This window comes from Erpetoichthys calabaricus, chromosome 1 (genome assembly GCF_900747795.2).
Source record: "Erpetoichthys calabaricus chromosome 1, fErpCal1.3, whole genome shotgun sequence".
NCBI lineage: Eukaryota > Metazoa > Chordata > Cladistia > Polypteriformes > Polypteridae > Erpetoichthys > Erpetoichthys calabaricus.
The window spans coordinates 243,198,509-243,213,643 of record NC_041394.2 but is presented as its reverse complement, the minus strand read 5'-3'; the positions used below and the strand labels follow the sequence as shown (position 1 = coordinate 243,213,643).

The window sequence follows — 15,135 nt, the reverse complement described above, 5'->3', positions numbered from 1 at the left end:
GCAAGGATTAGATGCCAAGTCAATGAGTCTAACATTCCTCCAAGCACAGAGGGAATGCCTGTAACGTAACAGTGAGTTTTGTCGCCCTCTGCCCCTGGATGTCGACTTTTGTCAGGTACTACACATCATGGTCTGTGAAGCAATATTCGCTCCATAAGACGCACAGACATTTCCAACCTTCTTTTGGGGAAAAAAAAGTGCGTCTTATGGTGCGAAAAATACGGTACCTTATATATTGCTTTGCACTTTTACAGTTGAACATTGTGTATTTGTTAGTTCAAGTGCAACACTACCAATTGCACTGTGATGCCACTCATTTTCATTTTGTGTTGGTCTAGTGTGAACAAGTGTGAGAGTTCACCCCATAATGGACTAGTATTGCATACAACAGGGTTCCTGTGTTGTTTCCAGTGCTGCCAGGATAGGAGAAAACAGATGTATCTTTTTGGTTATGAAAGTTGCAAAGGCTGCTGTGCACACTCCCTGCTTTCACTGGGAGAAGAGGTAGTAATCAATGCCTTTGCTTGAAATATTATAAAAAAGAGTTTAAATTAAATTTAGAAATGTTCTGCTTATTTTATTAAAGAGTTTATGAGGATTATTTCCTTTTTAAAGAGATGTAACATTTTTAAATCCCAGAGCTATTTTTTTTTGTTTACATGTATAAGAGTATAATGTAAGGTTCTAATAGTCTGAATATTTTTTGAAGAAAAATATTAGTTTTTAAAACTGTGTTTCAGAATCAGTCATCTCCACTACATGAAGCTGTCATTGGAAAAGCAGTTCAAGCAGTGGAGTTCCTGCTCCAAAATAAAGCAATTTGTGACCTTCAAAATAAGGTATTGATTTGTGTCATTTTTTTAAAATGTTATTTCTTTTAATATTTAGGCTTGACACAATAATCTAGTTAACTTACATAACTAGATAGATTTAGATTAGTTTATTCTACCCAGGCTGAGGTCTTACCTTAGAACACGAGAGGTTTCCATGTTATATAAGCATCCGAATATTTTGTTGACATGCATTTAGTGATGTGTGCTAGGGCATTGTACCTTGCATATGTGTTATGTACCCTTGTGATTTCTGGGACAATTTAGAAGGTTTATTATACCAAAAAGATATAGGGACAGTCTTTCAATGCTTTAAAATAAAAATTTTAAATACCATTTTTTGCATTTACCAATGCAAAAAAAATAACATTTTTTTGCATTGTTTTAGGATGTACACATACAGCATCTTGCCCAGCCACAATTTTATGGAAAACAAGTTAAATTATTTTTTTCTTATTAACATGTAGTATTTGAGGGAGAGATTAATCACACAAAGAAGTATAATAATAATAATAATAATTATTATTATTATTATTATTATTATGTGTTATTAGGTGTTTGCTTTACTTTGGCTGCTAGTTTTGTAACTGAAATGTCTCCTTATAGGTTTCAGTAGCCCAAGGTAAAAGTGACTAAAACAGTAGAATTATCAGAAATAAAGCCTTTTGCTTAAGTTAATAATGACAAGTGAGTGATATACCCATAGAGAACATACAAGAATGTATGTAAATTACATACATACATTCTAAAGCCACTTAATCCAGTTCATTTTGGGGGACTAGAGAATGTCATGGCAACACTGAGAGTGAGACGGGAAAAAGCCCATGGCATGTCACCAGTCCATCTCAGGACACAATCCAAACTGACTCACATCTCCAGCTGACACATCAAACAAATTTGGAGTAACCTGAGGAATTCTGATACTGGCATGGGAGGAACTCTATACAGACATCAACTGAACACAGAATCTGAATCCAGTTCACTAGATCAGTTAGGCAGCATTTAACAAAATTTAACAAAAAGTGTGCTGCCTCACATGTAATGATAAGGTATAAGGGTCTTTATATTAGCTGGACTCATTTACATGGCTGCTCAGAACAAAGCACCAAATACTTTCCCTAGAACCTACTGTTCCTCTCTCCCTTTTACTTTTTTGTCATTTGAACCGTTACACTTTCCCTCTCAAACTGAGGTTAGTTTCACAGAGGCTGTACAGATAGGGTAATGAAATTCAGCAGAAATTCGTAGGGCCTTCACAAAGAATCCTATGACTTCCCCAAGTTTTCCTTCATTTCCACTTTTTTTAATACAGTAGGAATTAGTGACCCTTCACAGCCCATAATGGTAATAGCAAATATCTCCCAGTATTAGATGGAAGTGGAGTTCAACAGTTCCCCTGCTTGTCTTTCATAACACACCTTGTGACAGCGTCCCATGGCCGCTTCTGAAGGACCTTTTTGGTCATAGGCCACGGAGCTTCACATGTCCCAGATTATTCACTTCTGATACCACCCTTTGTAATTCAGTGGCTTCTTGTCTGTCACCTACAGTGACCTTGGAGAGTTGCTTCTATGGCATTGGTGGGCAAAGTCATTCCTGGAGGGCCGCAGTGGCTGCGGATTTTTGTTCCAGCCCAGTTGCTTAATTAGAAAACAATCCTTGCCAATAATTACATTTCATGGCTTGTTAGTGCTTTAACTCTGCTATGTCAAGTCATTCTCAATCCTTCACTTTTTTCTCTTCTCTTTCCTTCCAAGTATTTAATTAAACCAAATATTGCACTATAAATACACACAGGTGTAAAGGGTAACAAGCAAAATGGACAACTGCTGGTTTCTTTTGTCATTTGCATCTTATTGCTAATAAGGAGCAATTAAAAACCGAGAATGCAGCTGTTTAAGACTTAAATAAGCAATGAGGATTCAAAATCTTAATGAGGGAGATAACTAAAATGAAGCAGAAGTGTTTCTAGAGCAATAAGTGCTTCTTATTAAGCAATTGGGTTGGAACAAAAACCTGCAGCCACTGCGGCCCTCCAGGAATGACTTTGCCCACCCCTGTCCTATGGCATCCTTTCCCTTAACAAGCCATTCTGTCACCTTGTTGTCCTTATGTAGCATGTAGAGGTGCTCTCCAAATTCCAGTGAGGGTTTTCTTGTCATTGTTTGACCCCCTCCCAACCTTTCACTTTTCACTAGACCTCTCTTGATCTTGATACCCTGGGCAAATATTTTAGTTCTATAATATTTATGACATATTGGACAGTGCTTAGAATCCATAAACTACCCATTACAATTTTACTGTTTACAGATGCCCCCTAATGGAAACAGGGTTTGTAACATGACTGCTGAGGCAGTTTGTACAATTCAGGTGCACAACAGATAAATGTAAAGTGCATACAACATGTAATTATAAATCCCATATTATATTGGTGTTAATTTTCGTATGTTAAAAATGGTGTGCAGCCAGATGAATTAGTTGTGTTAGATTCTGAAAGAAATCAAAGAATACAAGTGGAATTAGATGCTGACATAATATACAGGGCTTTGATTTCATACTGCAAAACAAGGAATGCGTTCAAAAAGTAAATTACATGGCTGAAGATTCTTATGATGACATAGGAGCTTCTTTTCAACATGATGTGCAAATGTTTTGCTTTATTAGGATGGTGAAACTCCCCTGCACCTTGCTGCATACCAGAAGTCAGAGGGCATCTGCAGTAAACTATTAAAATATGGAGCAAATGTGGAACTTAAAAATAAGGTAGTGTGACTGGAGTATTTGCATAATATACATATTAATTTATTGTATAACGTTGTCTGTAAATGTGCATTAAAAAGAGTAGATTAAAATTTCTTTTGGTGACAGCATAACTTCTAAAAGTGTTGACTTGCATTTTATATCTCACTGATCATTACAATACTTTCCATAATAAATTCCTACAGAGCTTTTGTAACATTTTAGATGATGTGTGCACTTGTAATTTATGCAATGCTTCTTTACACATTTCTCTAGTATTCTTCCTTCATTCAGTCATTCTGGAATTGAATCTCTACATTTTGTCTTCAGTAGATGTTTTTGGGGTGCAGGAAACTATCCCTGCAGCATCAGGCACTAGGCAGAAACCAACCCCAGAGATTGTCATAGTTTACATTATCTTACAGTCTAGTAATTTAGTAGTAGACCTGTGTTTAAAATTGTTAATGTCACTGAAATTTGAAGTAACACATTTCATTTCAGTTGAGGTATTGCATGTAGTCCCTATTACAATTCCTACCATAGTGATTTCTACCTTTTCTCCTCTGTTATGCAAGGTTTTCATGGACAGATATCAAGGTACTTGAAGAATATCTAGATTAGGCACCTAAAGTTTGCATTTAGGTTGTTTACAGATGATACTGTGCTTTTGTCACCAACTGACTGTGATCTTCACAATACTCCAGAGAAGTTTGCAGCTGGTGTAATGTAATTGGGATGAAAACAAGCACCTCCAAATCTAAGGTCATCATCCTTTCCTAGAAAGTAGTGGGGACACCTGTCCCGAATGGTGGAGTTCAAGTACCTCTGAGACTTATTCACAGTTGAAGGTAGAGTTAGTCAAAATACTTACAAGCAAAAGCATATCCAAAGGCCAGTGAGGCTGATAGAAAACAGAATTTTATGGCAAGCTGAATTAACATTTAGTGATATCTCAAAATGAATTTTAAGATATCTGGAAATGCATTTTAGATATCTCAAATTGAATTATGAATATCTAAAAATGCATTTATTTTAAGATATCTAAAAAGCATTTTATGATATCTCAAATAGATTTCAAGATACAGTATCTTGAAATGACATGGTGTACATTTTGAGATATCTGAAATGCATTTCAAGATATCTTAAATGCAATTCGAGATATCTCGAAATAGGTTTGTGACTATGCCGGTACCCTACAGACTCCCTTTTCCCACATGGGAGTCTGCTGAAACAACACCGTCGATAGTTATGACCGAGATGAGCTGACAAATGAGGACAATTCTGTAATGATGCCAGAGGATGGTGGAAAAAGTGCCCAAATGCTTTTATTCAAAAACAGTCAAAAACAAAATTAAAACCAAAAAAGTGTCCATTGTGCAATGTTCTAAAAACAGTACATAAATAAATCCATAAAATCATTTTGAAAAGTGGGGATAAAAATCAATAAATAAATCCATTAAAAATCAGAGGTTAAAATGCAGACTAATTCTTCCCGATCTCAGCCCACCTCTTTCTCTTTCTCCCCAGCTCACCCATTGCTCGCGTAGCCGGCGGAGACTCAGCAGCCATGAACTCCTTTCAGCCGACCCCCATCTTGGCTACCTCCAGACATCGCAGCCAGACCATCTGAGGTCGGCTCTCCTCACTTCTTCCTTCGCGCTCACTTGGTCACACCTTGGAAGCCTAGGGAGGGAATTTGAGATATTTTAAAATTAGTGGGAAGTTATTTTAGGATATCTCGAAATATAATTAAAATAACTTAAAATTCACTGTTGTTTGAGATATCTAAAATACATTTTTAGACATGTAAAATTCATTTCATGATATCTTAAAATGGGTCTCTGCTCCATTTCAGATATCTTACAATATATTTGTAGATATCTCAAGTTGTATTTCAAGATATCTATAATAAATTTTAAGATATCTTTAAAAAGATACTTAATTATTTCAAGATATCTCAAAAGCATTTTCATGTATCTACAATACAATTTAAGATATCTGAAATACATTTCCAGATATCTCAAAACAGCTTCTTGTCCATTTTCAGATATCCCAAATACATTTTCAGATATCTCAAAATCACATACTGCTCATTTAAAGATATCTCAAATACATTTTAAGATATCTTATAATAAACAGGAAGTCCCACTGAAAGAATAGGCATTTTTACAGGAAATGGTTTTGAGATATCTTGAAATGCATTTGGGATACCTTAAAATGCATTATAGGTCAATTTAAGATAGGTACGGTTATCCTCTTTAATAAAATCCCTGTGTGTGTCCATGTGTCAGTGTGTGTGTGTCTTCTGGTGAACGGGCTTAATGTCTAGTTTTGAGATATTTGAAAATGTATTTGAGATGTCTCGAAATCCATTTGAGATATCTCAAAAGTGTATTGCATCCATCCATTATCCAACCCGCTATATCCTAACTGCAGGGTCACGGGGGTCTGCTGGAGCCAATCCCAGCCAACACAGGGCAGGACACAAACCCCAGGCAGGGCGCCAGCCCACCACAGGGCACACACAATTTAGAATCGCCAATGCACCTAACCTGCATATCTTTGGACTGTGGGAGGAAACCGGAGTACAGTACCTGGACAAAACCCACGCAGAACATGCAAACTCCACTCAGGGAGGACCCGGGAAGCGAACCTGGGTCTCCTAACTGTGAGGCAGCAGTGCTGCCCACTGCGCCATCGTGCCGCCCAAGTGTATTGCAGATATCAAAGCAAGTGTCAGATTTCTTAAAAAGTAAATTACATTTTAGGATATCTGAAATTCAGTTTGAGATATCTCTAAATGTCAATTCGGCTTGCCATAGAACTGATACTCAAATTCCAATCTAGATGTTCAAGTTCAAATGTATCTTGGAATAGGGTAAAGTGTTATGAATTAAATTACCCAAAAATAACCCTAAAGGATTAAAAACAAGTATGCTGAGCACTGGACAATAATATTTTTTAGAAAACCAAAGCAAAAATAAAAATTACATAGAACAAGTAGTCTAATTAAAAATGGGTTTATTTACAGGTATAATTTGCCTTTGTTGCAATTTTTATGCAGTTTCAATTAAGATTCAGAAGAATGTTTTTTATCCTAGTTAAAGATGAAACTGTAATACTTATTATTGTTACCTAAAACATCATGCTTGTGAGTTTGACCCAAGAACTACACTAGGCATAATTCACCATGGGAAAAAAGAAATATGGCAAGATGTTGTCTAGATGTTTGTTTTTTATAAACAGTAAAGCTAATTAGATTTTTTTTATACTTTGTTAACGTCAAATTAAGTTACCATTAAATAGATTTCATTTTATAATGTATCTATATTTCATGCATTATTCAAAAATTCCAATTGCAATATCCTTTTAATTATTTGTTTGCACTGACCAAAAATCTGGGCCACAGTTTGCTACAACAGTATTAATTTCTTCAGTAACTGATAAAGTTTTTGTTAATTTAAAGATTGCACCCAAAAGAATTTTAGCATTCCAATTATCATTTTATTATTCAGCAAAAAGGAAAACACAGAGTTTACATTAGAAAACAAAACAGTAATCATTGTCACTGCAGTACTAATTTGGCCTAAAATACAGTAGTTCTCAGATTGAGTTCAAGCAGGCATGACTTGTAAGTACCTTTGGGCTGATGAAAAGGCAGGAATTTTGCCTCCAGCAAGATGCCCTAATTAGGGGCTTCAAAAGAGAAGAAACATTTATGTTTAGGTATCATATGAAATGATTTATGAGGAGATGACATAGTATTGTATTCATTGCTATATATAGGAATTAGTTTAAATAGAAGTCTTTAAAAGTGTTAATATGCATTACATCTGTTTCATGTGAATATGGCTCATCAGTCTCAGTTTGTCACTTTAGAGGACACACAATTCTTGCTGTTGTCAAAATGAATTTCACATTCGAACATCTTTCTGAAAATGCACTGTTTATTTAATTAAACAAAGTTTGTTACAGAATGCTAAATGCCCTTAACCCGTGCTATAGTTTAAACATATAACAGTAAATAGTTTCAGTGGCTAATTGTGACCAACCGAGAGAAAAAAAGATTAGGTAATGATTAGGGTTAATTACTTGACGGTATAATTTTGTACAGTTGCTTTAATTGTATTTATACTTTTCAAACCATCTTATGGGGCAAAGATGCTTTGTGTGATCTTGAATTCCACAACCTGTTGGATGTTGGACTAAACACCACTTTCATTTCTTATTTGTTTGCATTGATTCAAGAATGTAGGTTTGTGGCTGGACATTAGCATTAGACACTACACCCTGTTAAGTCACCTTGCAGTCATTAATTGTGAGAGATTAAATTCATTTTCCACATAATGAGCTTTTATGAGCAATCTTAATTTTCATAGAATACCCGTTGCCAGTTACATTTGCAATGCCACCCCCTAAATCATAATATTACACTTCTTTCTATTTTTTTTCAAGGTGCAAATTCAAACTTTTTTCTGGTTTTGTAGCTTTTGTTTCAGTTCCCAACACACCACACTATAATGAGCGTGCAAGGCAAATTATAGGAGTCTTTTTTTTTTATAGCTCTCTACTCCACCCAGTGGATGGAAACGATATTGCAAAATGCCAAAATGTGATGAAAGAAATGGAAAAATAATTGTCAATGAATGTGTGCTGCATATAGCGTAGCAGTAAAACTTTTTATACTACTTTTTCCTCTTCATCATTTCCCATTTCTGTGTGATGTCAATGTGCTCAACCAACCTTCTGCAAACAGTTTGGTCCTGCATCTCCTCACCAGTCAAGCCACTTTCCTTCAAATTTTCTTTTACTTTATACAGTAACACATTTTATCATTATTCAGAAGCAGAACAAAATAGATAAAGAAAGAAAAATGTAATTGATGCTTTTTTCTACCAAACAAAATATAGCATCCCATTAGTTGCCAATGAAAGATGGAGAAATAGGAGAAGGCAAAGCAAAGAAAGCATGTACTACAAAGAAAGAACTTACAAAGAGTTTTTTATTATTTTATGTTCATATTAATATGAAGTTTGCAGATGTGTTTAGCAGGTGAAGTCACTAGATTGTATGGACATGAGTGTAAAGAAAGTTCTGTTTTGGAAAAGTTGCAGTGGTGTATGGCTGTCTCATTGCATTTTGTGATCAAAAAGAAATGTAAAGGGTACACTGCATTTCCAGCATTGCAGTGTTTCATCACACTCCACACTGATATCCTCGATAAAAGTTCTAGAAAGTAGCCTATGTGTAGTGGATATCCATCCATTATCCAACCCACTGAATCCGAACACAGGGGTCTGCTGGAGCCAATCCCAGCCAACACAGGGCAGGAACCAATCCTGGGCAGGGTGCCAACCCACCACAGGACACACACAAACACACCCACTAGGGCCAATTTAGAATCGCCAATCCACCTAACCTGCATGTCTTTGGACTGTGGGAGGAAACCAGAGCGCCCGGAGGAAACCCACGCAGACACGGGGAGAACATGCAAACTCCACGCAGGGAGGACCCGGGAAGTGAACCCAGGTCCCCAGGTCTCCCAACTGCGAGGCAGCAGCACTACCCACTGCGCCACCGTACCGCCCTGTAGCGGATATGTGTATAGCATATAATCTTTTTCCTCTTTTAATTTTATTATGACTAGTTTATCTGTATTTTTACTTGTGAATACTGACTGAGGTATAATTCTGACCAATTTAACTGAGCTAAAGTTTAGAGATATTTCCTGAACGTGTGTTTGATTTTTTTTTGTTAAAGCATATCCATAATTGTGTTGAATATTAACCATCTGTGTGCACAGTGATATACTGTACTATATGTAAGCAAAAAGCTAGTTAGTGTATATCTTATATATCTAATTTATCTTGTACAGTTAACTTAAAGGTGAGTCTTCACAACACATTATAATGGTAGGTTTAACTATATTAGATTCTCTGAACCCATTGTTTGTGTTTAATTTAATCTGAGTTTGTTGGATGTGCATCCCACCAGTTCATTTATCCCATGTCCTAAATAACAAGCTAATTTAATGGTGGGAGGGCTACATATTATAAATGTATTTCCTCTCTTTTCAGATTCATGTTATTTAACGAACGTAATATAATGAAACATGCTTGAAGTATTATTTAAAAATGATCATTCAAAAGTGTGTGTGTGACCTGTTTGCAGTGTGGCATATAAGTTAGGCTTCCTGCTTCTCAGGTAAGGAATGTAGGCTCAACTTTCAGTCTCAGTCTGCATAAAATCTGTACTTCTTTCCGTGTCCATATATTTTCTTTTCCCCTGGTTTTTTCTTGTATCAAAAATTCAATTATCCAGACAATCACATATTAACTAGTGTTCAAAACTTTGGAATCATCCAGAAATATTCATGTTTCTTATAGAAATTGATACTTTTTTCAGGATATAAAATTGATTTTAAAATATATGCAAGACATTACTAAGGTTGCAAATGCCTATTGATGTTTCAAACAACTGATTTATACATTATTATTCACATATGACTGATTATATTCTGAAATCAGTGATTCTAAGCTTTTAAACACTAGTGCATCTATCTATCTATCTATCTATCTATCTATCTATCTATCTATCTATCTATCTATCTATCTATCTATCTATCTATCTATCTATCTATCTATCTATCTATCTATCTATCTATCTGTCTATCTATCTATCTATCTATCTATCTATCTATCGACTGTGGCATGTATAGCTCCCCAAACCCAGACAGATGCGGATGGAAGTCCAGCAACACACACGGCTTTATTTTGGCTGTGGGAAAAACTTTTCCCAAATCGAATCCATATAGCACAGAAATACACACAACTCTTGTTTTCAACATCTCTCTCTCTCCTCATCCTTCTTCCTCCATAAGTTTTGTCACCTTCCTTCCGACTCTGTCCCTGGAACAGTGGCAGCTTACATTGTCCCAAAGGATTGATCCAGAAGCACTTCCAGGTAAGGTGGGAGCCTGATAGAACAGGGCACAGGAGACCCTGCAGCACCCATTGGTGGTAACCCCGGAAACCCACAGGGCTGAGCAACCAAACTTCAATTCCCAATACGCCCTGTGGGAATATGAGGTGCCGAAGCAACCCAGGGAGGCTGACACCTAGTGATCCGGGGCAGATAATGCCCTGAGCACACTCTCTTCACGGTCCTTTCATTTCAGAGGTGTCCCGGCCAGGCATGGGCTCTGATTGTCTGCCACAATACATAAAGACAGTATATGCCCTGAGCACACTCTCTTCACGGTCCTTTCATTTCAGAGGTGTCCCGGCCAGTCATGGGCTCTGATTGTCTGCCACAATACATAAAGACAGTATATGTATTTGGCTAGAAGGGCATGGTTTAAACCTTTTGAAAAAGTTTCTTGAAAAAGATGCCAGTACCATCCTGAAAAGTGCACACATGCACAGACATACAGTATACTGTCGTCTCACAGCTCCTAGAATCTGTATTGTCATCTTAGCTCCGTCATGGTCTTCAAAGAATTTGCATATTGCCCTTGTTAGTTTTACTCTTGGTACACCTTGATTTTGGAGAAGAGCCAGAAATTAAATGGGGTATCGTCTTAGTGACTCGATGTGCCGGATCATTGTTGTGGTGTAGGAAACAGTCTTTCAATTTACATTTGGTTGTGGTAAAGGATGAGCACTTGTTTGATTTCATCGGATTCATTCACTCATGAACGTGCCCAATATTCACTTCTACCTTCATTTCTTGTCTCCATGATAACTTACAAACCTGACAATTTCAGGAGGTTTTTCAGAATAGTTGAGTACGATTTTCTGAAAAAATAAGCCATATAGAACAAATTCAAAAGTCTATCTGAACAAAATTTTGGAACTCCCCTTGTATGAATGATTGTGTGTGAGGATGCAAAAGTAATGAACTGTCCAGGTGTGATTTCTCCCAAAACAGACTTCAACACCCATAGCCATGAACAGGATTATGTGGATTCAGGAAATGGATGGGTACATGATAATGAAAATATGCTTATATATGAATATATTCTAATACAATCAGCATATCTAATAATGTATTCAAATATGTTGCTGCAGGATGGTGATACTCCACTGCACCTTGCTGTGAGAAGTGGATCTTTACCTATCTGTCAGATGTTAGTTAAAAATGGAGCATCTCTACACACTAAAAATAAGGTAGGTCATTGAAAGAAGCATTATCTGGAAGAAACATTTTAAAGGTGTCTGTATTCTGCATGAACTCACACTCCTTGAAAAATATGTTCTTTTGTCTCACAGTCTAAAGCTAGCCCAGAAATATAAAAAAAAAAAGTAGTGGAAAACAAAACATTTGAACATTAGAAAAAAATAGCACATAGTCTGAATTGTAATCTATTTGAAACAAACAACTGTTCAGGCACTATATCAAATTCATCATGTTGGAGTCTCCGGTAGAATAGAAACTCAGATTCAGGTTTTGATTTGCCAGGTGTATTCACAGAAATCAGAAATTCTGGCAAATTAGCCCTTCAGATTTTACAGTCCTGCGGTGGGTTGGCACCCTGCCCAGGATTGGTTCCCTGCCTTGTGCCCTGTGTTGGCTGGGATTGGCTCCAGCAGACCCCCGTGACCCTGTGTTCGGATTCAGCGGGTTGGAAAATGGATGGATGGATGGATTTTACAGTACATTGCAAATGCAGACTTTGATTAATTCCTTTTAGAATATTTCAGCATTGTGTACTGAAAAAGGTTTCTTATACTAAACTATTAAATTTCATTCTTTAACTTAATATGTATATGCTTTTAAAATTGTAAGCAAAATAACATTAGTTACTAAATAAAAAATAGTATTTTTTAAATAATAAAAAATTAATGTTTTGCATTTGCTTCATGATGTTACATTTTAAACACATGCATGTTTTAATTTAAGGGTCTCTAGAATATACTGTTTTGGCATGAAGTTATTTTGACCTTCTTATTTAGTTTAACAATTTGTATTGGATGAATAAGAAAAATAAATGTAATTTAAGAAAAAGTACTAATGTAGTGTTCTTTCCATGTTATGTCCTATAGAAAGCAGAAAATGTCTTGTTCTATGCAGTGAATGGTGCAGGCACCAACTCTAAAGATGACTATTATAATCTTGTTACTTGGCTCATTGAAGAATCTTCATCTCTCTTACTAAATAGAAATAAGGTACTCTATGTTTATTTTCTTAATCTATTACATTTTATTTATGTTTGCTGTTTGTTTTATTAGCACCTCTAAATTGGTCTAGTTGGACCAAGAGTTTCCAGTAATCAACTTTGACCCTGTCCAGAATTGTTTCTTGTGAAGTGCCTAATGCAGACAGTATAGGGTTCAGTCCCTAAATGACCCTGAATTGGATTAAGTGGGTATAGCAGCAGGTGGATAGATCAACTGATATATTCATCCATCCATCCATTTTCCAACCCGCTGAATCCGAACACAGGGTCACGGGGGTCTGCTGGAGCCAATCCCAGCCAACACAGGGCACAAAGCAGGAACCAATCCCAGGCAGGGTGCCAACCCACCGCAGGACACACACAAACACACCCACACACCAAGCACACACTAGGGCCAATTTAGAATCGCCAATCCACCTAACCTGCATGTCTTTGGACTGTGGGAGGAAACCGGAGCACCCGGAGGAAACCCACGCAGACACGGGGAGAACATGCAAACTCCACGCAGGGAGGACCCGGGAAGCGAACCCAGGTCTCCTAACTGCGAGGCAGCAGCGCTACCCACTGTGCCACCGTGCCGCCCCCTGATATATTCACTGTGTTAAAAATTATATTCTTCATTCCTTTCTGTCATTTTTGGTTTTAAGTTTTAAATAGCACCAAATATCACAGCTTTATTTGATCATTATTTAACATTAGATTTTAGTTTATTTTAAAGAGATTAAGAAATGATCTTTCATCAAATTCTTACATCTGTGCTCCAAAAATACACTCAACATTACTTATGCGAGCTGTTTTTCAGATAATGTATAATCTTCTATTTCTTTTTACAATTTCTGAAACTGGAGCCAGTACAGTATTTAATTTTTGATGTAAAGGTATGTGAAAACTTGTTTGTGATTCTTAGTATATGTCATAATTATAAGCATTTTTCATTTTAGTCTGTAATGCAAAATAGTGTGACTGTACAGATTTTCTGTCCATAGTTTTCCATATGCTGAATCCTGTTTTAAGTGCATTGTTGACTGCTATGATCATCCTTCAGGATTTATATATGTTAGTCACCCATATCTGGTACTTTCTAGTAATTTCTTACACAAGTACTAAATTGTGCTGCTTTCGGTATAGACAAGCAAGGTGAATCTCAGTGAAACCCTAACACATATATATAGCAACACACTGGAAAGGTTTGGGGTAGCCACCCGTATATTGTCTCTGGCTGCAAAAGGTTTTTTTTAAGTAAGCACTGATGTCTATAGATTGAGTTCCAGACTGAACTGAACTGGTGGTGGAAAATATGGCGGTTTTAAAGGGTGAGACCACAACTGATGTCATCTGAGGCCGGAACCGGAAGTGACGTCTTTCTTGGCACTGGAACTGGAAGTGACGTCTTTCTTGGTGCCGGAACCGGAAGTGATGTTGTTGTTAAATCAGGCAGGTTTTCCCATATTTGATCTGCAGAGATAACATAATAAGGTTTAGCGCACCCCACCACCCCCGGGCCTGGCGAGTAAGTACCTCCACTTGGTCCATTCAGCTCCCTGCTAATAACACGTGTGTGACAATAGACACATTAAAGAATTGTAAGATATTGTCATTTTTTTTATAAATTGCCATCCTCAATTTGACTGTTTTACTGTCCTGAGTTGAGACAGTATGTATAGAATGATAGTGACTGGGAGATGAATGTAGACAGCATAAGCCACAGCCCACAATCTGAAATTCCCAAGAAATGCACGCACCAAAAGTTTATACTGTCGAAACAGTAACATGATATGTCATGCAATCCAGGGACTTCTGGGTACATTTGCCATGGAAACAACTGATACATTTACTCTGAAATGGCAATGCCCATGGCAAAACAAAGATGGAGTACAAATATTTAACTTTTTTGTATTGTTATTAAACAAAAAAAATTCTTGAGTTTCAAAGCCCAATGTACAAATTGTTAATTTTGACTTTGGAAAAGTCTTAAAAAATTATTAAAATCTGCTCACCATAACAATTCTAACTAGTAGATGCGTTGTATTTTAGTCATTGAAACCATTATGCAGTATTTTGAGAATAAGTTTAGGGAGTGTAACAACATTATGGGAACATCAACCACATACAGCATAAAGCGCAGTGGTTGTGCTATCTAGGCATTTTCTGTGTGAAGTATGTGCATTCCCCCTGTGTTTACACTGGTTTATTCCAGCAATTTCGTTTTTCACCATCAGCCCCTAACACAAGCATGTTGGTTTAACATATGGCCTTAAATTGGACCTGCAAGAGTTTGTGCATGTCTAGGCCTGTAATGGAAAGATGCATTGTCCAGAATTGTCTCTTACCATTCCCCTGATATTTCTAGGATGCATTTCAGTTCCCTGAGTTCCAGTAATGTAAAAA

At 36.8% G+C, this 15,135-nt stretch overlaps 1 protein-coding gene across 2 annotated transcripts in view; it reads left to right on the top strand.

The window, feature by feature from the left end:
* Positions 1 to 15,135, top strand: part of LOC114660526 (death-associated protein kinase 1-like) — a 108,129-nt gene that overhangs the window by 40,082 nt on the left and 52,912 nt on the right. For both annotated transcript variants that reach the window (XM_051931212.1, XM_051931216.1), the window contains 4 exons: positions 741 to 839; positions 3,495 to 3,593; positions 11,639 to 11,737; positions 12,614 to 12,736. In XM_051931212.1, coding sequence (XP_051787172.1) covers positions 741 to 839; positions 3,495 to 3,593; positions 11,639 to 11,737; positions 12,614 to 12,736 — 420 coding nt within the window. The remainder of the gene's footprint in view (positions 1 to 740; positions 840 to 3,494; positions 3,594 to 11,638; positions 11,738 to 12,613; positions 12,737 to 15,135) is intronic.